We start from the raw sequence: 21500 nt of genomic DNA, 5'->3' as shown, positions 1-21500 counted from the left end.
ACAGTTTTACAGTTGCCAGCTCTACCCTTGGCTCGCCTGAAGTTCCTTCCCCATAATGCAGACAGAGGGAGAAGAAGCTTTGGAACAGGGCTCTGCTGGGAAAGCAGGATCAGGCTCACCCTCCTCCTCACCACTGTGGACTGCAGCACCAATGAAGCTCAGCACAGGAAAGAGGCAGTCCTGATCTGCCAAGAGCATCTGAAAAGCAGCATTGAACAACCCAGATGGGACCATTTTGATCACTTCACCTGCCATGCAGCTGCAGATAACGTAAATTCTGACAAGCTTCAGTTTTCACTTAGCTGGAACTTGCCTTTTGCACACAGGCACTGCAGATTAAGTCCTTCACATGGCAACATCACTACCCTGGTCTTCCACAGCTCTCCCCAAAGTACAGACCAATTCTCCTGTAACTAGGAAAGGCCTTTTCAAGTGACCAGGTAAAGACTTTTAGGGGCCCCAGAGCACAGAACAATGGATGTCTGTGCCCATGTCTGCACACATGCCCGCACTGATGTACTTCTGCTGTGGGCTGATCCCATCCAGGGCATGGTCTAAACTGCCATCGGGGTCCAGCTATGCTACACAACAGGACAATGCAGCTGCAGCCAAGGACACCAGCTGGACGGAGAGGAGTTCCTCAGCAGTTCCCAAGTCTGCCCGAAACCACAGCTAGGCTGAGGCACTTTAGCAGCCCTTGGAACCATTAATTCCATCTTGGCTTGACTCCTCCTTCCAGTCTGCATTGCTCACAGAAAGTAGTAGGTTAGTGCTGCAAGGTAATGGAGGATGATTTGGGTTCATTTCCTTATTTCTGTACTGCTTCATTGGGCACACCCAGTGCTGCCTTTCCTGGGGGTGGGGCAGCCCCCATGCCTGTGTCCTCAGGCACACGGAGAGGAGGACCCCGGAGGGTCAGAGCGCCCGCAGGTGCAGAGGAGCTGTGGGAGAGTGCCGGGGGCACCAGCCCGAATGTCGGCATCTGCCGGTGGCCAGCAGCGGCGACACCGGTGCTGCTCGCTGCCCACGCCAGGACACGTGTGCTGTGAGCCCGCTGTGGAGCCTCCCGTGCTGGGGATGCCGGCGGTGCAGCACGGAAGGAGCTGGCACCGGGGGTTACCGGCGGTGCAGCACGGGAGGAGCTGGCACCGGGGCTGCCGGCGGTGCAGCACGGGAGGAGCTGGCACCGGGGGTTACCGGCGGTGCAGCACGGGGGGAGCTGGCACCGGGGATGCTGGCGGCGCAGCACGGGAGGAGCTGGCACCGGGGCTGCCGGCGGTGCAGCACGGGAGGAGCTGGCACCGGGGCTGCCGGCGGTGCAGCACGGGAGGAGCTGGCACCGGGGCTGCCGGCGGTGCAGCACGGGGAGAGCGGACGCTCGGGGCTGCCGGGGGTGCAGCCTGTGGCGGGGCGTTGGGGGTTACCGGAGAACGATACCGACAGCGGCGCTGGCGGTTCCGGGGCTCCGCTGATAGGGCGGGGGCGGTACCGGCGGTGCCGGGGTACGCCGGGGGGCTGGGGGCGGTGCCGGCCGCTCCGGGACACGGCCGAGAGGCGGCGCCGGAGCCGCCGCGGTGCCGGAGCCGCTGCGGTGCCGCTCGGGGGCGGGCCGGGCCCGGCGGCCGTTCCGCCCCCCCGTGCTGCGGCCGGGGCTCGGCCCCGCTCCGTCCCGCGGTGCAGGGAGCCGGGCCGGTGCCAGGGCCGCGCCCGGCCGGGCCGCAGCCCCCGCCGCCATGGCCCGCGTCTCGGCGATGATCAGCCCGGTGCTGGTGCTCTTCGGCTGCGACCTGTGCTTCGTGCGAGCCAGTAAGTACGGCCGGGCCGGGAGGGCACCGGGGCTGCCGGGCGGGGACACCGTGCCGGGCGGGGACACCGTGCCGGACACCCCGGGGGCTGCGGTCATCGCCGCACGCCCCCGCCGGCCTCTCTGCATTCCCGGCGTGGCCTTTGCCGCGATCCCCGAGGGCTCCTCGGGCGCCCCGCGGCCTCCGAGTCCCCTCCCCGGGGCACGGCCGCTGCCGCGCTGCCCTTCCCGGGGCTCCCGGGGCTGGAAACGGAAGCTCTGCCCCGAGGGAGCTCCTGCCCCGGGCACGGAAACTCCGGGCTGCGGCGGGCTGGGGCCGGCCTGGTGGCGGGGATCCTGTCCCTTGCTGCCCGTGTTTGCTGGAACATCGAGCTCCGCGCACCCGAGGTACCGCTGTCCTTGTGTCCTTTGACTCGCCGGGGTGGCCTCTGTCAGCAGCCGCTTCCTGCTGTCTGTTTGCCCCTCGACAGGTCGCTGAGATATCAAATGGAATTGCGAGTACCGGACGTGTTCTGCTACATTCTGCCGTGTTGCAAAACACGTACTGACGGATTCAGGAAGAGATGCAGTCAGGGGTGTTAAAAAGGGGCCACTTATTTTTAGATGTGCAGTCTGGTGCTTACTCCCTGCTGCAGCAGTAAGTTGGGCAAACATCTGGGTGCCCTTGAGCGGCAGCCCCAAGGGCATGGGCCGGGGGGCAGGGTGGCCCTCTCTCCGGATCACAGCAGGATGGCGAGGGCACCGGTGGAGACATGCCCCATCCCTCATGCCTCTGCAGCACCACTTGTGCCAGCATCCCTCGGGAAGGGTATCTGTCCGGCCCCTTTGCTGACCCATGGAGCTGGGATGCATGGCATATCTGGTCCCATGTCCAGCTGCCCACCACCCATCCCTCCCAGTGGCCTCTGGCCATCCCTATCCAGCACAGGCTGCAGTGCTGCTAGCTCCTGTGCACAGCCCAGCTCTTCCCACCCCTTCATCAGGCCCAAAAGGAGCATGCTGCTGTACAGACAACACAAATCCTGTGCCAGGCCTTAAGTTAGTGACTGTGCTTTCTGTGGGGGTCCCCCTTTTGTAATATGGCTTCAATAAAAAGTGAAGCTGGATCATTTATCAGTGATGTAGAATTATTAGCCATTAATGCATTGAGATAAACAGTGGCACACTTTTCCCAGAGAGCCCAGCAGCATCTTGACTTTATAGCCAGGATGTGTTGGCTTCAGAGAGCATGCTTTTTGGTGCCCTTGCATTCACAGACCTTTATGGCAACAGCTTTGGCACAAAACTGCTCTGATCTCAGCTGCAGAACAGGCTAAACAGTATTAGATGCAATGTGGGGATTATACACAAAGCTTTGTCCTTTGGAGGCCCTAAAACAGCTTTGAGGTGTCATCTTGAATTTCATAGAATCCTGGGATGGTGTGGTTTGGTAGGGACCTTAAAGCCCGTCTCATTCCACCCCCTTGGTATGGGCAATAGCAGCTTCCACTACACCGAGGTGCTCCAAGCCCCATCCAGCCTGGCCTTGAGGACTTTCAGGGATCCAGGGGCAGCCGCAGCTTCTCTGGACAGCCTGTGCCAGGATCTCACCACCCTCACAGGGAACAATTTCTTTCCAATATCCCATCTAACCCTGGCCTCTGTCAGTGAAAAGCCATCCCCTTCTTGTCCTGTCACTTTGTCCAAAGTCCCTCTCCAGTTCTCTTGGAGCCCCTTTAGGCACTGGAAAGTGCTCCAATATCTTACCAGAGCATTCTCTCCGGGGTGAAAAACCTCAGTTCTCCCAGTCTCTCTCCAGAGCGGAGGTGATTTGGATTAGACATTGCTCTGTGTATCTAGGGTGAACTTCCCACGTTTTGACTTCTGAGGCTTCTTGTCTTATCTCTTCCTGACGGATGTGCAAATCCCGTGTGCTCAGAAGTGTATTTTCTGCAGTTCATTCAGCATCAAACTGATCAAGGCACGCTGGTTGTTGTAATGCAGAGCTGTAGCCTGGACACCAGATGTCCTGTCACACAGGCCCTGCTGGCCTGGGTGTGCACCAGGTGTGCTCAGGTGCGTGGGGTGTGGTGCATTGACAAGCCATGTGCGTGGTGGCTCCACTATGCCCCCGAGTCCTCTCACCCTTCTGCTGCTGGTGAGTGACAGTCCCTGCACAGGGCCTGTGCAAACTCTGGCTAAATACAGCTGGAGCACTTGTCGCACCCATGTGGACTTGGCAGAATGGCTTGTGGATTGGTGCAGTACCGTTGTTCTCAAATCTTCAAGTGACTCAGTCCCTGGGCAGCAGCCCCAGTTTGAAAACCTCATCTGGGACAGGCTGAACACTTCACAGAAGCCTAGAAAATTCTTGAGCAGAGCTGGACAGCTGTGACAAACTCCATCCACAAACTCCTATGTCGCAGAGATGTCAGACCCCATCTTTAATTTCCTCACGTACACTTAGAGGTTGGTAGTCAAACTGCCCCCGTCACGGATATTCAGGACTTTTAAAATGTGTTTAAAAAAAAAACCAACCACCTACACCTAATTCATTACTATGGATGTATCCTGTGAAGCACAATGTCCTGTTCTTGTCCCGAGGCCAGCTGGCAGGGTCTGCTCATATCCATAGTATTAAACTCACAAGTTCCAAAGAGGGAAGCACGTCCGTGCTACTGGTGAGGAATGGTTTTCTGGCTTGTCCATGCCCAAGAGTGCTTTGGGCACATACTGGCTGGTGCAGACCAAATCAGATCTTGGACCAGTCTCCACCCCTGGATTCTTGGGCTGTTCTGACCCCGTTATGTCTGCTAGCACAAACCTAGCTAGCAACCTAACTAGTGGTAACCTGGGACAAGTGTTGTTATTCTTGCAGAGAAGCAGAAATGTGCAGCCCCCCATAGAGCCCCCCTTGGAAATGCCTGTGTCTGGGACACAGCCCAGGCAGGGGGCAGCTGTTTGCACGCTGACAGGGTGCTCCTGAACTCAGCTGTGGGCTGAGCAGCTGACCCGACCTCAGCCTGACCCCAAAATCCAGACAATGATGGAAAATGGCCCAGCGAGAAAGAACCTAGGGGTGCTGGTTGACAGCAGTTAAACGTGATCTGGTCAAGAAAGCTGAGAGCATCCTCCTTGTGGCAACAATAGTGTGGCAGCAGGAGCAGGGCAGTGACTTTCCCCCCGTGCTGGACACTGCTGAGGCACCTCAAATCCTGGCCACTCACATCAAGAAAGACATTGAGGGTCTGGAGCGTGTCCAGGGAGGGGAACAGAGCTGGGGAAGGGACTGAGGCACAGGTCTCGTGGGTGGCTGAGGGAGCTGGGGGAACTCAAACTGGATAAAAGGAGGCTCAAGGGGGGGCCTTCTCATTCTCTGTAACTCCTTGACAGGATGGTGGAGACAGGGGGGAGGTTAGGCTGTGCTTCCAGAAAACAGGAACAGGACAAGGGGAAATGGCCTCAAGCTGTGCCAGGGCAGGTTCAGATTGGATATTGGGAACAATTCCTTCACTGAAAGAGTCGTTAAGCACTGGATAGGCAGTCCAGGACAGTGGTGGATTCATCGCCCCTGGAAGTGTTCAAGAAATGACACTTTGCAATATGGTTTTGTGGGCATGGGGTGATGCAGTCAAAGGTTGGAGTTGATGATCTTGGAGGTCTTTTCCGACCACAGTGATTCTCTAATTTAATCTACAGGAAGCTCAGCTCCTGTGCTGACAGAGTATCTACACCAGGCAATGGACAAGGCTGGGTCTGCAGCTTTGTTCAGCCCGTTCTGCTGTTGGCTCGTAGGCAAGCAAGGTGTGCATGCAGACAAGGCTTAGAGATTCCCTCCCTCTCATAGGTTATGTAGAGATTCCCTCCCTCTCATAGGTTAGTGATGAAGCAGATCCCCACGGGCAAAACTCTATACAGACACACTCTTTGTGGGATAAAGAATGTTTGAGTGTATCTTTGAATCCTTTCCAGTTTTCCAGACTCGTTTTCTGAAGGAGATAATCAGAACACTGTGGTGTCCTTATCTTTGGCAACCCTCTCTTCTGGTGGTGTGTCAAACTTCTGGAGACACACTGAGTCCCAAGGTCTCTCTTAGAACACGTTTTCTGGGCTCTCTTTTCTGTTTTAATTGCCCCTGGCAGACCACAAGCCTGAATTTCTCAGAGTGGGAACCAAGCCTTTCTCTGGTTTGATCCAAAGCTGGGTATATTCAGATGTGAATGAATGTACTTAAACAGCTGGCCTGCAAAAATTGCCTTTTTTGCAGTCACTGTAACTGGGGTTTTTGCTGGTGTCACAGTTGTCCTTTCTCTTGTTCTCAGGTGCCCCCTGGAACTCTTTTTCTATATAAATCACAGCACTGACCCTGTAGCCCTAGCTGCTATGCAGGCAGCTTGTAGAAGGGCACTGACTTGGATGTGGGGAGTTGGAACACACAAACAGCAGCTTCAGTGTCTTTCATGTGCTCCTGTGTCTAACTTCCAGACAAAGCTTGGCTTTGTGTGCAGGACTGTGTGGGATCCTGTTGTGCTCTCAGTGCTGTGAAATCTCAAAGTGGCCATGGTGCAGACCATGGGTCAGTCAGGTCAGCTTGCCATAGAACAGCAATGGCCAAGCATTGCTGCCAGCTTTGCAGCCAATGGTCCTGCACTGCTGGTGATGCCTAAGATTATTGGGGTTTTATATTTTTCATGTCTTTGTGGCTATGTAGATTGTTAATGCATGGTTGTAGCTTCTAGTACTTTTCCTATCTTTCTTCCCCACATTTAAGAACAATAAGCTAACCTTATAAATACATTCCTAAAAATATTGTTTAGTCTTATTCCAAGAAGAGAGATAGCTACAAGGACGTTGTGTTTTTCAACCACAATCTGGACCAGGCATAACAAAAGTGGGGCAAGAGAAACTTCTGGACTCCTTCCAGTGAGGCAGGACCCCAGGAATTACTACCTAACCAACTAACCTTTTAATTGGACAGTATATGATAAGTATACTAATTGACTAACCTTACAAAAATTGTAGCATTACTATACCACGTGCGATTTTCACAACACTGTGTGCCTGAAAGCCTTTAAGTAAAGGTTTGCTTATATATTCACTCTTAAAGTTGTTGGGAAGATCTATTTTCCAGGCATTACTGGGACAGCCAGCTCTGCCTTTGGCATTGGCGTTCTCCCATGCCCTGGAGCAAGGAGTAATTCTGGGCAGAGGAGATGCCTAGATTGAGTGTAGAGTGTGTCTATTCCAAGGTGCCCCATTTTTCTGTCGCAATCAATATATCATCCCTGTGTCTGGGCTGCTTCCTACGCAGTTCTGGGTGGTGCGCCAGGCATTTGTGGCATGCCCATCTGTGGGACAGCCCCAGAGCTCTGCACCTGCACACTCCTCATGCACAGAGTGGGCACTGCCTGCCAGCCCAGGAAGCACCGTGCTGTGCATGTGTTGCTGCTGGCAGGGCTCAGGCTTCCCCATCTGCTGTGCCACTCATCTCCTGGGGCCAGGTTCACCAGGGAAGGTCTCCCTGTAGCCCTAGCCAACGTGCTGCCATTGGCAGGTGTGGGAGAGGCCCCAGGGTGATGTGCAGGGCCGCATGCCTGTTCTGAGACATCTTATTTTGCCTCTTTCCTGTGCCTCACCACGGTCCATGCCTGGCTCACCCAGACAGGCCACCGTCCCCTGTCAACGTGACTGTGACACAGCTGAAGGCGAACTCTGCCACAGTCTCCTGGGATGTACCAGAAGGAGATGTGGTCATCGGCTACGCCATCCTACAGCAGGTATCCAGCATCTGTCCCAGGGGCCTGGGGACACTGATTACCAGCATGCTCCTATGTCAGTCCTTTTGCTGCACTCCGGGGTTCCTCTGGCATTTGCCCGAGGACAGCTCTGCTGCTGAGCAGCCCTTGCCAAGGTGCCCCACGTGAGCCATCCATCCTGGTGGAAGGCAGAAGACTGTGGGCTGCATTGGGTATAGTCCCTCCAATAGTTTCCCTGGGATTTCTCTAGGTAAGGATGGTGCTTTGGCCATGACATAACCCTTCTTTGCTTCCCTTGCTCCACCTATGCAGCCCTGGGTGATGGTGGCTTCTCCAGGGAGGTGCCTAGCTCTCAGGCCATGCAGGCATGCTGAATAGGCAGTGCTGGCCAGTGTGGCCCACCCTGGGCTGGATGGTTGCCTGGGAAGGGAGGAGTGAGGCACAGCCCTGCAGCTGGGGGCCTGTGCCTGGTGCAGCTGGCAGCAGCCTCCCGGGGGTGACAGCTCTTCCCTCTGGCAGAGGCAGGATGGGCAGATGCAGCGCTTCATCCGGGAGGTGAACACCACCAACCGTGCCTGTGTGCTGTGGGACCTGGCAGAGGATGCTGACTACATCATCCAGGTGCAGAGCATTGGCCTGTATGGGGAGAGCCAGGCTAGCAAGCGTGTCCACTTCCGCACCCTGAAGGAGACCGACCGCCTGCCTTCCAACAGCTCCAACCAAGGTGAGGCACCTCCTTCCAGCCTGACCAGGTGCTGCTGCTGGGGCCACACCTGGAGGCCTGTACAGCAGATGGGCAGGGATTCTGCAACCAATGAGGAAGGTGCTGCACTGAGCAGCAGGCTGCTGGGGACACACAGGGCTGTACAGGCTGCTGTCGTGTCGACTATGTGTCCATGCTAATGTCCCCAAGTAGTTTGCAGCCCTCCTGTCTCAGGTCTTGGCACCTGTTCAGCTAGGCAGACTGGCCAGGACAGCTGCTGGGGCCTGCCCAGCTTTTGCCTGTAGGAAACCAGTACTGAACAGACACTCAGATCTCCCAGTCTGCAGGCTGCCCAAGGACAAATGACAGAGTGTCATGGTCCCCTTTGCTACTCATGTCTCTGTTGCCTTGGGGTTGCCTGCATGCTGGTCCATGAGAGAGCATCAGGAATCCAAGACAGATGATGCCCCATGGAGGGCACGGCACTCTGTCTCCAGCACTAACCATGAGAGGGGTCCTGAGTATGGCAGGGCAAGCAGATGGCTGCCTTTCCTCAGAACTTCTGTGTTAAACTGACCTGACCTACCCTGTCTGCTGTGTAGAGAGAGACCTTAAGGCATTGCACAGTCCCTACATGAACCTAAACAAGCCTTGGAATCCCTGACTACCTTTGTAGCAAGGATGTTCTATTTGACCCAGGAAGGCCACAGGATGCATGTCTTCTCCCCATACAGGATGTCGTCCCACACCCTTCCTTGTTTGGGGGAGGTGGGCTTCTCTGCTTTGGGGTTTCTCAAATCCCACTACAGTGGGAGGGTATCTGCTGCCAGCCCTGCTTGGGGTCTGTTCTCTGCAGGTGACATCACCATGGAGGGGCTGGACAAAGACCGGCAGCTGCAGACAGGCGAGATTATCATCATTGTGGCTGTGCTGCTCATGTGGGCAGGTGAGTGCCACAAGCAGCGTTCTGGCGGGCTGAGGCAAAGTTACAGTCCATGGTTCACAAAGAGGATGTGGCTCACGAGAGTGCAGAGGCACATTGCTGAGGGTCTGGCACCCTTCCTCATCAGTCCCTTGAGAATCTGTAGGTGCTGGGGTAAAAGGAGCAACCACAGGCACTGCTCAGCAGTAATGGCCTGGAGTATGTTGAAGAGCAGGAGACAGAATGGGACCTGGAATTACAGGGTGGGAGCATCCCAGCTGACAGTGACCATTGAGTTGCTTGGGCCTTAGATGTCGTGACTGATAACAGTACTTCACTAGCTGGTGGACGCTGTGCCTCAGTCTGCTAAAGCTGCAGAGTGGGTGCTTTGCTCCTGTATAGCACAGCAAGAGCCAGTGCAGGCAGGGGCTGCCCTGGGAGCCTAGGAGGTAAGTGAGCTCCTGACTTGTCACATACAGCTGCTGTGAATGGGAAGTCATTGATCCCCCACTCCCTCCCCAGTAAATGTGGATTTTGTAGTGGCATCTTGCAGAAATTTCTTGTTGCCCTGGCCTTGACACTTTCCTAGGGCACTGGGAAAAAAATGCAAGATAACTGCTGGTAGTTTACACCTGGCCCAGGTTGATGTGTACCAGCTGGGAGGAGTCAGGCCCAGTCTGTGTGTGCTTGTGTGTGTTACCACACACACACTGGGGGTGAGTGAGTCCAGCATGGTCACCCCTGGGGCCATTGCTCCAGACTCCTGTGCCCAGGGTTCCCAGGTGTGGGACATGCTACTTGGGATGCACGCTGTGAAAGCATTACAGAGGGACTGACCCCACAGCCAGTTTGCATAGACAAGGGCTGGCTTTTGTGAGGGTCACAAGCACCAGCTCAGTAACTTTAGTGAGGCACTCCAAAAGCCACACAGCTGCCCACCGACCTCACTGTCCCTGTTTGAGTGCCTCAGCATCTGCCTTTGGTGAGTGCTGAGCACCTCACGTGTGGCCCAATGGCCTTAGCCACATCCGTGACCATCTGCACAAGGAAGCTGGCCTGGCCGCACGTGCAGAGGTACCTGGGGTGGTGCAGGCTGATGCAGGTGGGGGTGTGGGTTTGCAGCACCCCAAGGAGCCCTGGGCACACCTGCCCTGCAGCTGGGATGCTGTGGGGAGGGCAGACAGGCAGGCACTGCGAGGGATCCTTCATGCAGTGTGTCTTTGGGCAGCGGTGATCGCCCTGTTCTGCAGACAGTATGATATCATCAAGGATAATGACTCCAACAACAACAAGGAGAAGACAAAGCCCTCCTCAGAGCACAGCACGCCAGAGCGGCCGAGCGGAGGGCTGCTGCGGAGCAAGGTGAGTGGGGAGGGCTGCCAGCAGGGGTGGCACGGGGCTGCCTGTCTGCTGGGGCTTGCAGCCTGCACAGAGTCTGCCTCTCTCCAGGAATGGAAACGCCCCAGCTTGTGCTCTCACCCCAAAGACTGAGGACTTTTAGGGTTCAGTGAGCCCTGGTCTCTGGGGCACTGTGTGTACCCCATGGGTGATTGCAGGAGAAACACTGGAAGAGACAACAAGGTGTGTAACAGCTGGGATGGCTCTTGCACTGCAGGGTGGTACCTGACCTCTGACTGTAACAGAGCCTTCATCATGCCCCTCCAAGACTGCACCTCTCCTGCACACACGGACAAATGGACACGCTAGGCAGCTGTTCTCATGGTTCCTGCACTGGTCTGTCACTGCTCCCTTTCTGCCTTCACTGCAGCTGGCTCTGAGTCATCAGCACACAAGTCATTGCAGAGCCCCTTCCTCACGCTAATGAAGTGCTGTGCCAGGCTGTGGATGGGGAGGGAGCAGTACCTTCGTCTGGCTGTTCCCTCAGCACCTGACATTTCTCCCTTTGTTACCTGCCAAAGACAGTGATTTATAGCCCAAATGCTCTAATGGGACCATATGTTAGGGTGTTGCTTGTGTTTCATCTGCTGCCTCTGTCAAGGGTGGGAACTCCCCTCACTGTGTTGACTGACTGCCCCACTGAATCCACATCTTGGTTTCCAGCAGATGTCAGGAGCAGAAACTTCCTGTTTGGACTTGAAATCCCCAGTTCCCCTCCTCCAGATTTTTCAGCTTGCTGATTACCCTTTGCTAGGAGATCTCTCCTCTTGAATCCCTACTCCAAACTGACCCTGCTCTGCTGAGGTCTGCTGGTCTTGATGCCTGCTGCAGGCTGAGGGGCTCTGACATTGGGTGTGATCCCAGGGGTGCAGCAAAGCAGGTTCTTAAAGCAGATTTTTCTCTCATAGAAGAAATCTCCCTCGGTCAATATCATTGAGGTGTAAGTGCAACACCAGCTCTGCCGTCTGGGATCTCGGGTGTCCTGCCAGAGCCACAGCAGGCCTTGGAAGAAGAGGCAGCGCCAGGCGCGCCGCCTGGAACTCAGCATGCGACGATCCACGTACCAGAAATCCCGCTTTCCTGAGGGCACCTGTCTGCGGATGAGCATGGAGCCGGCTCCCAGCCATGCATGCAGAGTGTGGCCCTGCCCGTCCCACCCGGCCCTCCTCCCCTCCGGGGGAAGCATGACCATGAGGATGGGTGGGAGGGAGCCAGGGGGAGCCGATGGGCTGAGGCAGGGGCCTGAGGGGAGCCCAGGGCCCTGTGCACCGCCTCGGCCAAGGCCCGGGCTGCAGCTGAGGCACTGCATGGCTGCCCAGCACAGGGGCAGACCTTGCTCTCAGCTGCCCGTTTGGCCTTGGGGCTGCTGCAGAGAGCAGGAGCTGCTCCCCTCAGGGCCGCGGGGCTGCAGGAGCAGGGCGGTGCAGGCACTGCCCAGCACTGCCGGGAGAGCTGCGGCCTCTAGGAGGGTTTGGTTTGTCTGTGGGGCCGGGCCCAGCCAGCTCCGAGGATGAGTGGATTGCTGCTGGAGAACAGGGCTCCGCTGTACCCTGTCACGGCTGTGCAGGGCCTTCAAATTCTCTGTCTACTGCAGAGGACAAAGACACGAGGGACGATGAGGGGCTGGTGCTGTCACAGTGCCTGGCAGCCCGCAGAGCCCGCAGCAGGGCAGGCAGTGCAGGGCAGGGGGAGCGGGCACTGTCAGGGCATGGCTGTGGCTGCGCTGTGTCCCCACAAGGGCTCGGTACTGGCACATTCAGGCTGCTTGAGGGGAGCTGCAAAGAATTTTCTGAGCAGTATGGTGCCTGTGCTGCCTGGAGGAGACAAAGCGGTGAGGCCTGCAAGGTCTCAGTTGGAGGGAATGGGGTGAAACGAGGAAGCTCCCTGCTGCCCTGGCTGCTGCTCACCCTCCATGCTCTGCTTTGCAGCCTGCCACAGACAGGCTCTGCAGCCCTGGACTCAAGCATCACAGGATCCAGTGTCTTCCAGGAATAAATCTCCCAGTAAAAGCACTTTCAGGACTTTTCCTTCCAGGTGCTGCTCAGCTCCTGCTGCAGGACTAGGTGGGGAAGGGACAGGATAAGCAACTCCTGTGGCAGGGTCTTTTCAATAAAAGCATCCTGGCTCAAAGGCAGCATCAGAGCTTCAGGTCTCTGTGTGTGTCCATGCACGTACAAGTTCTTGAATGCACGTGTCCTAGCCCATAAGAGATCTGCTCCTGCATGCTGTGAAAGAGCTGGAGGTCCTCCATGGTCACCTCGCACCCCCCTGGCCCTTGAGGGAGAGCTGCTGCTGCTGCTGCTGCAGGCTGGGCCCTGTGGTGCTGCTGGAGCAGCCGCAGGCTGTCCCACTGAGGGGACATCGTGGCTGCTTCTCTGCAGAGAGCAGACACATCCCAGCAGCAGGGCTGAGAAGGGGGACAGGGTCTGAGCCCGACAGGCTGCTCCCTGCTCAGGTGAGGAGAGGGGTACCTGAGGAGCAACAGCACCATGGTAGTGGGATGCAGCTGCTGCTGGACTGTGACCTGGGCTGCAGGGAGCATGGCCACAGCTCCGGAGACACGAACACCTTGTTTTGCCTGCTAGCTTTTAGTAAGGAGGTACATTAGAAAAACTAGGGCTGTCAGGGAAATACAAGAGTTTTAAGAATGTTCTAGTGCCCTGGAAAATGTTTAGAAGTTCTATCTTGGAAAGTCATAGCGGACATGCCTGCTATCATGAGATTTTTTAGCCAGGCCAGAGGCACACACAAAGAATCACAAAGGGTCAGACTGTGTAGCAGAGGTGAGGAACTAGGGCAGGCACAAAAAAACCATCAAAATGCAGAGGTTTTGACCAAATTAAAAAAGGAACACAATTCTGACATTAAATGTAAAATCAGGGTTTGTTGTTGAGGAAAAAGCTCTTTGCCTCTAAAAAACCCAAAAAACAAACAAACCAAAAAAAACCAACCCAACAAAAAAACCCCAAACCAAACCCCAACTCACCACTTCTTCTCAGACTATGGCTGTGCAGGAGGGCAGGGAAGTGCAGAAAGGAGGGCTGGAAGCTGAGGGCCTGACAATGACCTGCTCACCCTGACAAGTTACATGTTGCTCTGTACTACCAGGTGAGGAAGAAAGGCATGAAACCACATTCAATATGCAAAACCTCAAGTGAAACAAACCATGCACAGCTCCTGAGTGGACCATGGCACCCCAGGCCTCCCCAGTGCCTATGGCACTTGCTGGGAGCCTGGCCCTGCCACCCCAGCTGCAGCCAGCCAGCAGTGCCCAGCTGGGCTGAGCTCTCAGTGCCACCAGCCTGGGAGGGGCAGCTGTGCAGAGATGTGACAGGAACCCAGCAGTGATGGGCTTGGCCAGAACACAGCTGCAAGCTGGCACTTGCCAAAGAAACCAGACATGCTGCAGCCTCCCCTGCCCCATCTGGGAAGGAAACCAAGCCCATGGCTTGCCTCTGTAGAGCACAGCTCTACAGAGCAGGGCAGAGACACTTCAGAGCAGCTGGCACACAAGGGCTTGTGCCTGCCCTGACCTCAGTGTGGTCAGCATCAACTCCTGTCAGTACAGGTGACATTCACAGGTGCTCAAGACACCAGGGCAGCACAGCCTGAACCTGCTCTTCCCAAGTCACAAGGCACCCTGGGCCCTGGCAGCCCTCAGTACAAGGAGGAACTGCTCCCTCAGGGCTTGCAGCCAAGGAAGATGTGGGAGTTCAGGCTCCATGAGCTTGGGGCACAGCAACCCTCACCACAGAGTGCAGGAGACACAGTGCCCTGCATGCTTATGCATGGTGCCTATCCAGCACTCAAATCCAAATGACAACAGTAAAAAACTCAGTTTATTTCTCTCTAAAGGCAGAGCAGCTTTCCTTTAAAAACCAGGTCATTTCACTTGTGAGAGGGTGTGGGGCTGAACTGCAGGGAAAAGGCCTTCATCACACACTGCTCCAGGCCAAGAGCTTTTGCTCCCTGAGGGTGTACACTGCCTGCATCAGGCAGGCTCAGAGCATGCAGGACGGCCTGCATGGCCTGGCAGTGAGCAGAGCCATGTGTACACTGCCTGCATCATGCAGGCTCAGAGCATGCAGGACAACCTGCACGGCCTGGCAGTGAGCAGAGCAAGGAGCATGGCTGCCCCGCCCCAGATGGGAGCAGCTGCAGCTCCAGGCGGTTCATGCAGGCGGCACAGGACGAGGAGCAGGTGCTGCAGGCTGTGCACTCCATGGCAGCAGTGCCAGCAGCCCCCGTGCCAGCAGGGCGGTGCCAGGGCGGCGGCAGGCACTGGCTGGCCCAGGTGCAGGCACAGGGTGAATCCTGAGTGGCTGGTCCATTGTTGCAGAGGTTTGGCTTAGCCCAGGGGAGCACTCGGGCCAGCAGTCCTGGTGCCGGTGCTGGGGGAGCCTCCAGCCCCTCCCAGCCCCGTCCAGCTGTGCGGGAGTGGCCCCAGGTGGCAGCACAGCAGCTGTGCCCGAGGAGAGCTCGATGGGGGCACAAGAGGTATTAATCCTGAAAAGGGAGAGAAAGGAAGACACGCACCATAAGGTGTACAGCTGGGAGCCCAGCACAGCCTGCAAAGGGAAGCAGATGTTCCCAGGCGAGCATCAGCCCCACCTTGCCTTACAGAGGACATGCTGGGGGATGAGCCAGTGCAGCACTGAAGAAACTTACCTGCTGGGCTGTGGAGTCCCCTCCCCAGCTCCTCCATGCTGCTTTGGAAGAGAACACAGCATCCATCATACCCCAAGCATGGCCTCCTGAGAGACACGGCATGCTCACAGCCCTGGCACGGCAGGAATGGCACAGCAGCAGCAGGCACTGGGGGTGCAGAAGGCCCTAAGCCCCCTTGCTACCAAACTCTCCTCCCAGGCCAGCCTGTCCCGAGATTGCAAAGCCATATCTCCTTCCCATCAGGAGCTCCATGTCCAAAGGGCTGTGTTTCATTGGGCTACACATACAGCTCCAGCCTGTGCACACACTGGCTCCCGGCTGACACTGGCTCAAGCCAAGCTCAGACATGCCAGACCCAGCTGGGTGCCCACTGCATGTACATGGAGAACAGCCATCATGGAATGAGCCTCACAGGCCCACCACCCACAGGTCTGCAGACCTGCAGGTTAATCCTCTGCTGCTGGACTGTTCCATCAGCTCCTCCCCAGCACAGCACACACACCATCAAGCTCAGCCCACAGCCCCAGTCCACGCAGAAGTCAGCATGACCCAGCCTCCATCCAGGTCCAACCCCCAGGGAAATCAGTGAGAGAAGAGGGACAAATGAGTCCCCTGTGAGAGGCATGTCTGGACAGGCTGGCCTCATCAAAGACTGGCAGAAACAGAGTAAGAAGCATCTCTGGGTGCATTCTGGGGGTCAGCATCTGTACCCCAAATCTCTGCTGCAAAAGCTGGACTGCGTGGTCTGTTCCTCCACCACTCAACCCTCTGTTCACTCGAGCTCTCAGCAGACAGAGGCACAGAAATACCAGGAAGCTTCCCCCTTAGTTCCATGCAGCTCTCCTCCATGATCCCACCATGCCCACGGCCCGAGCAGCTCCCCTTGCACGGGACACAGAGAAGGAGACAAGACAGGCTTCATCAGAGAGATCCCTGAATACAAGCAGCAGCTCACCACCTACCCAGACAAGGTTTCACTGACATTATCATCTTCCTCCTCCTCTTCCTCCTCCTGGCAAGCAAACAAACAAAAACCCACCATGACATCCCATTGCACGGGGAGGTCTCTGCCAGGAGTGAGGCTGGGCTCCTGCACAAGACAGTCACTACCAGGCACAGTACAAAGGTTTCCCACAAGCAGTGAGGGACAGACTGAAGTGCTGGGTTGCTAGAACCCTCTGGGCTCGGGCACACAAGGACAGACAGGCTACAGCTCATCCCACATCCCCTCCAGGTGCAAAGCCCCAAACACAAGGTGTGAGCATGGACCATGCTGACAGAGCTGCTGATACAGTGCACCTCTGCCCAGGGACAGTGGTGGGTGGTGGGTGGGCACACCCTGCAGCTGGAGGGGCAGGCAGAGACCACCAGGAGCAGGCTGTGCACAGCTACAACCCCAAGCACTGCCAGGCTGGACTCATACTGGAAGCATGAGGCCAAGGACCAAGCATCCAGAAGTTCCCAGATAGGGATGTAGTGAGATCAGTATGACAATGCTCCAAGTGCTGTGGCCATGCAGGAGGTGCAGTGCAGATGGGCTGGGCTGAGCCTTAGCCCAGGCTGGCAGGATGATGATCCAAGGGTCCTCTCCTTCAGAGGCAGCTCTTATCCCAGCCATGACACCAAGTGTGCAGCCCAGGTGCCAGGTCCCTGTGTGACAGGGCCAGCAGAGCAGGGCTGAGGCTGCAGCAGTGCTGGGCCTGACAGCAGAGCTCCTGGAGCACAGACACCAACCAAGGAACTGCCCCTGTGTGAGCACAGTGCACGTCCTCACATCAGACTGCCACGTGCGACAGGGACTGTGCAGGTATCAGCAGGGCTCTGGGAGGAGCAGGGAGCTGCAGAGGGGCACTCTGTCCCTGCCCTAATTGCAGACAGCCCTCAGCACGGGCCTGACTTGCACATACTGTACCCCAAAGTGGTGTGTGAAGGGAGCTCTCCCTGGGGGGGCCGGCTCACGGGCTCTGCCGGCCTCACTGCTCTCCGAGACACATGAAGGGTGAAGGGGCTGATCCTGCCTAGAGCCTGGCACGGGGCAAAAGCAGCAGAGTTAGTGCCTGCAACCTGCAGAAAGCCCAGCTGGGAATGTACAGGCAGGACTGTGGGTGAGGAACAAGGAATCCCTGCTGTGCTGGCAGGAGGGTACAAACAAAGGTGAGGGGGCACTGCTCAGGCCAGGTACCAGCAGCCCTGAGCTGGGCTACAGCTCAGGCCATGCACAGCAGCTCAGCATAGAGAGCAGCTACACCTCCCAGCCCAGCTGAAGATGGGGGAATGGCAGAGAACACCACCATAGGGACAACATTCTCCCTGCCTGGTGTGTTTCAACAGAGACACTGATTTCAGAGCTACGCAGTGAGATACATCTGAGAAATTCCTCCTACCTGCATGTGCTGCTTCCCAGAGATCCAGTGCCATCTGAAAGGCCTGGGCCACAGTCAGAGTCACAGCCTGGGCCTGTGTACATGAAAGAGAGGGAATGCCTGCTTCCACTGGGGCCATCAATGCAGGATAACATTCAGATGGAAGGCCAGAGCTCAGTTCTGTGTCTGTCTGCCCCTGGGGGCCAGCACCCCCAAGAGCAGACCCTCAGGAGCTGGGACAGGAAAGCCCTTTTGCTCACTGCCTGCCTGTGCAGCACATGAGCACACCTGATCCCTGGCTCCAAACCCAGCTGAGGCTCTCCCCTTCTCTCGCTGAAGCGGAAGAAAGCAGGACCTTGCTCCCACCCACACCTCATGGAGCCAAGAGCAGAAGGTGAGTGCTTACAATCTTCTTCTTGGGTGAGAGGAAGGCATGGCACTCCAGTGCCCCGCTCTCCTGGCTCTGGGCGACATAAGCAAAGACTTTGTTCTGCAGCTTGTCTGTTGTGCAGTAGGAGATCCTGTGGGCAGAAAGGAGCTGTCAGGACAATCCATGATGCTGGCATGGCACTTCTGCTGCCCTCCCAGGACTTCAGCAAGCACTGCTGACAACCTGAGGCTTTCACCTGCCCAAGCTGACAAGGCAGGCCAAGCCCCCAGCAAGGGCCAGAGGCTGCCTGGTGCCTGCAGTAGGTAGGACATCACTGCATCCACAGGCACTCCCTCCTGTGCCATCCCCGAGCGCCCTGCAGCTTTCTGATGGCCAGCTCCACCCAGTGTGTGAATTCAAGCACTGGGACAAGAGGAGCACAGAAGGGTGGGCGATTGCCTCCCAGGACACAGCTGGGGGCCAGGCAGAGAGATGTCCTGTCTCTGCTCCCCATTTGGCCACCAGACTGCACACTTGCTGCCCCTTACACCCAGCACCCACAGACACCCAACTCAGCCAAAGGACAAGTGGCAGCAGGAGAAATCAACATCAGTTCTCACAGCAACTGCCTTTAGCCTGTCTAATAAGCTGCAGCCAGAAGGGTGGAACCATGGCAGTGGAGGCAGACATGCAGTCCTGTCCTAACTGTGGGGCTTTCCAATCGCAAGCCTCACAATCCTGCTGAATGCCAGAATAGAGAGGCAGGGCACAGGAAGATGATGAACTCAAGAGCACCCAGGACCCTGCCTACACTCAGCCTCAGGCAGTGCTGGGAGCACAGCAGAGAGGGCACAGGCCTCAAGGAGCCAAGGAAAGACCTAAGCTTGAAGGTACTGCTGACACAAGGCCCAGCCCTCCCTGGCTTCTCAAATTTCCATCAGTCTTCAGCTGGCTGCTGGGGAACACCCAGCCCATACCCGTGACATGCCCACCTGTAGATGGAGATGTTCTCCACCATCTCCTTAGTGTCTGCATCCTGCAGTGAGATGCCCCTTGGAGACACTGTCAGAATCACCTTCTGAAACTTGCGAGCTCCAACCCGTGCCTGGCAGTGGAAAAACACCAGCAATCTCTGCAAACCTGGCAAGGGTCTTCACCTCACCCCCTTGCTGGAAGGAGCCCCACAGACTCTGCACAGGATCACTCACTTGGATATTTGCTGCAAAGGCTCCTGCTGTAGGACGGGACAGCAGAGCCTGGCAATCAGGCATGCCCTGCACAGAACACTCTTCAAACCTGTTCACCCTACTGCCACACACACAGGGAGGGACAGACCCCACTCCTCCCAGTCCTTCACCCTTCTGTCCGTGCTGTGGCAGGCACAGCTCTGCTCCCAGCCAGGTCCAGGTGTGGGAGCAGGTGGCTGTCCTGCAGGAGGACAGCTTCCCCACAGCACACAGGCAGACACCAGCAGCCTCCTGCATGCCACCCTCCTCTTGGGAAGGGCACAGCCCCTCACTGGAGCTCAGGGCTAGGTCACAGACACTTCCCTGTGCAGGGGCTGGGCTCTGACCCCACACACCAGGGCCCAGGGTCTCACCGTGGCCACGATCCTGCGGATGGCAGCAGCAGCCATGTCTTCTCCTTTTGGTTTTTCTACCAGCGTCATGCCCAGATACTTGAGGGTGAAGCACATCCCCTCAAGCAGTGGCTCCTGCATATCGGCCCAGCTCTCAGGAAGCTCTGCAAAGACAAAAGCCCTTAGATAGAAGCCATGTGCCAGCAGCCCCACAGCTAGTCCTGCCAGAGTCACCCCACCCATGGATCCAGCAGCAGTGTTGCTTTCTGCCCTCAGCAGGAGACTCTCCTGGCTCTGTGACACTCTTATAAGAGGAACAGAAGGAGTGGGCGGTTCACCCCTGAACCTTTAGTCCTCTAGCCCTGGAAGTCCAGGCTCTGTCAGCACTGACAGACAGCTCCTGCATATCTGCACAGGGCTGCTCTATGCAAAAACCTTGCGTTCCTGGGTCTCACCTGTTTCATTACAAACAAAATGTTCTCTGTAGTGCATTCATCTCAGCCACCTGAGTTGCTGGCACGCCTGAAGAGCAGCAGCATTCACTGCCACGCTCAGATCAAAATCCCCAGGTTGGCCCACTGTAAGCAAAGCCAAACCCCTTGGCATCTCATCTGCAGCAGCAGGGTGCCAGGGCAGGGGCAGCTCAGTCAGCACTTGTGGTCCCAGCTGGGGTGACTGGGGAGCAACTGCATCACAGATGCTTTGTTAAGAAAGAGATGGGAATTGCCAAAGTATGTACTGTTCACACTAAGCTAATACATTTCAGGGTTATTTTCACCTCTTCCCTGGGATTTGCTCCCTGAGAATTATTGGCACACTTGCAGAAGGGTCCAACTCATAATTGGAATAATCTGAACCCACAGGGAAATCAGGAGACCTTATTTGCACAGCATACTCTTCCGCAAGTGACAACTATCAGGGAGGCTGCCTGGTGCCATGCAGGCACCAGTGACCTCCACCCTGGGCACTAGGACCCTGTGTCACTCCAGACTCTGAGGACAGTCCATGTACACCAGGCCTGCCAGGGCAAGTGCTGGTGCTCCAGCAAAGCCTTGGGCAGCTGCTGAGAACAGCCAAACACAGCCCTGCTGTGCCACAGGGTACCTGCAGGGTCACAGGGTTATGGAATCATGGAACGGTTTGGGTGGGAAAGGACCTTAAAGTTTATCCAGTTTCACTCCCGCAGGCAGGACACCTTCCACTAGACCAGCTTGCTCCAAGTCCCGTCCCACCCAGCCTTGAACGCTTCCAGGCATGTGTCATGGGTCGGTCTCGGATCCTGCCAGGCCGCAGAGAGCAGGGGCTGGCCTGGCACGCTGGCAGAGAGCCAGGCGTGGCACACGGGCACAGAGGCAGGCGTGGCAGGCCGAGGGGCCCGAGGAGCTCCCCGGTGCAGTGCAGCGTGTTCCAGCGCCTGGCACGGCCGCCCAGGCCCGCCAGCCCCCGGCGCGGGCGGCCTCGATTCACAAGTGGGGCAGGAGGCGCCAGCGCAGGGAGCGGGGCAGGGAGAGCTCGGCCAGGAGCGGCAGCGCTCGGTGTCCCGGCCGGCAGCGCTCCGGCCCCTGCGGCCGGACCCCCGCTCCCCTAACCCGACTGACCCGACTAACCCGACTGCACCGACTGCCCCTACGGCCGCTCCGGCCCCCAGCCCTCCCGGCCCCTCCGACTGCCCGGCAGCAGGCAGGGGCCCCATTCCGAGCCCGACTGCGCCGAGCTGCGGGCTCCCCGCCCGGAGCGATGCCCGGCCCCGGCCCCGCGCCCGCACCCGTCCGCACTCACTGCGCCGCCGGCGGAGACCCAGACCGTGCCGGGCGAGGCGCGGGCTCCGCAGCACGGCGCGCCCCGCCGCCCGCAGTGCCTCCATGGCGGAGCCGGGATCGAGCCGAGCCGATCCCTGCCGGTGTGCGGGGGCCGGTCCCGCGGGTTCGAGCCGAGCCGAGCCGAGCCGAGCCCTGCCG

The 21500-nt window shown here is 57.3% G+C and overlaps 2 protein-coding genes across 4 annotated transcripts; one reads left to right on the top strand and one right to left on the bottom strand.

Annotated features, from left to right (window-relative positions):
* The first annotated feature begins 1633 nt into the window (after positions 1-1633).
* FNDC4 (fibronectin type III domain containing 4) lies at positions 1634-12696 on the top strand. 3 transcript variants are annotated; one of them, XM_059469520.1, is made up of 6 exons: positions 1634-1806; positions 7445-7560; positions 8059-8263; positions 9099-9188; positions 10393-10526; positions 11474-12696. In XM_059469520.1, the coding sequence occupies exons 1-6, from the start codon at positions 1734-1736 to the stop codon at positions 11504-11506; spliced, it is 651 nt and encodes a 216-aa protein (XP_059325503.1). In that variant the 5' UTR covers positions 1634-1733; the 3' UTR covers positions 11507-12696. The 3 variants fall into 3 exon arrangements, with proteins under 3 accessions (XP_059325503.1, XP_059325502.1, XP_059325501.1); XM_059469519.1 differs by having other exon boundaries at positions 11471-12696; XM_059469518.1 differs by lacking the exon at positions 11474-12696 and adding an exon at positions 10614-10953.
* A 2060-nt stretch (positions 12697-14756) lies between these two features.
* LOC132070867 (low density lipoprotein receptor adapter protein 1-like) lies at positions 14757-21454 on the bottom strand. The gene is made up of 9 exons (XM_059468002.1): positions 21322-21454; positions 19564-19706; positions 18956-19068; positions 18000-18114; positions 17615-17687; positions 17143-17255; positions 16193-16242; positions 15231-15268; positions 14757-15068 (listed from the first exon to the last, which is right to left on the bottom strand). The coding sequence occupies exons 1-9, from the start codon at positions 21404-21406 to the stop codon at positions 14911-14913; spliced, it is 888 nt and encodes a 295-aa protein (XP_059323985.1). The 5' UTR covers positions 21407-21454; the 3' UTR covers positions 14757-14910.
* Positions 21455-21500: the final 46 nt, after the last annotated feature.

Source organism: Ammospiza nelsoni, chromosome 3, assembly GCF_027579445.1.
Source record: "Ammospiza nelsoni isolate bAmmNel1 chromosome 3, bAmmNel1.pri, whole genome shotgun sequence".
Taxonomy (NCBI): Eukaryota; Metazoa; Chordata; class Aves; order Passeriformes; family Passerellidae; genus Ammospiza; species Ammospiza nelsoni.
Note: the sequence above shows the minus strand (reverse complement) of the source record. Positions and strands in the feature narration are given on the sequence as shown.

Excerpts from the sequence above, each read along its gene's own strand:
- FNDC4 (XM_059469518.1), top strand. The coding sequence starts at position 1,734 with ATGGCCCGCGTCTCGGCGATGATCAGCCCGGTGCTGGTGCTCTTCGGC. Across the intron at positions 1,807-7,444 it reads CCTGTGCTTCGTGCGAGCCA|ACAGGCCACCGTCCCCTGTC; the intron begins GTAAGTACGGCC and ends TGGCTCACCCAG. Across the intron at positions 7,561-8,058 it reads GCTACGCCATCCTACAGCAG|AGGCAGGATGGGCAGATGCA; the intron begins GTATCCAGCATC and ends TCCCTCTGGCAG.
- LOC132070867 (XM_059468002.1), bottom strand. The coding sequence starts at position 21,406 with ATGGAGGCACTGCGGGCGGCGGGGCGCGCCGTGCTGCGGAGCCCGCGC. Across the intron at positions 17,688-17,999 it reads TCTCACCCAAGAAGAAGATT|GCCCAGGCTGTGACTCTGAC; the intron begins GTAAGCACTCAC and ends TCATGTACACAG. Across the intron at positions 15,269-16,192 it reads GTCAGTGAAACCTTGTCTGG|CATGGAGGAGCTGGGGAGGG; the intron begins GTAGGTGGTGAG and ends CTTCCAAAGCAG.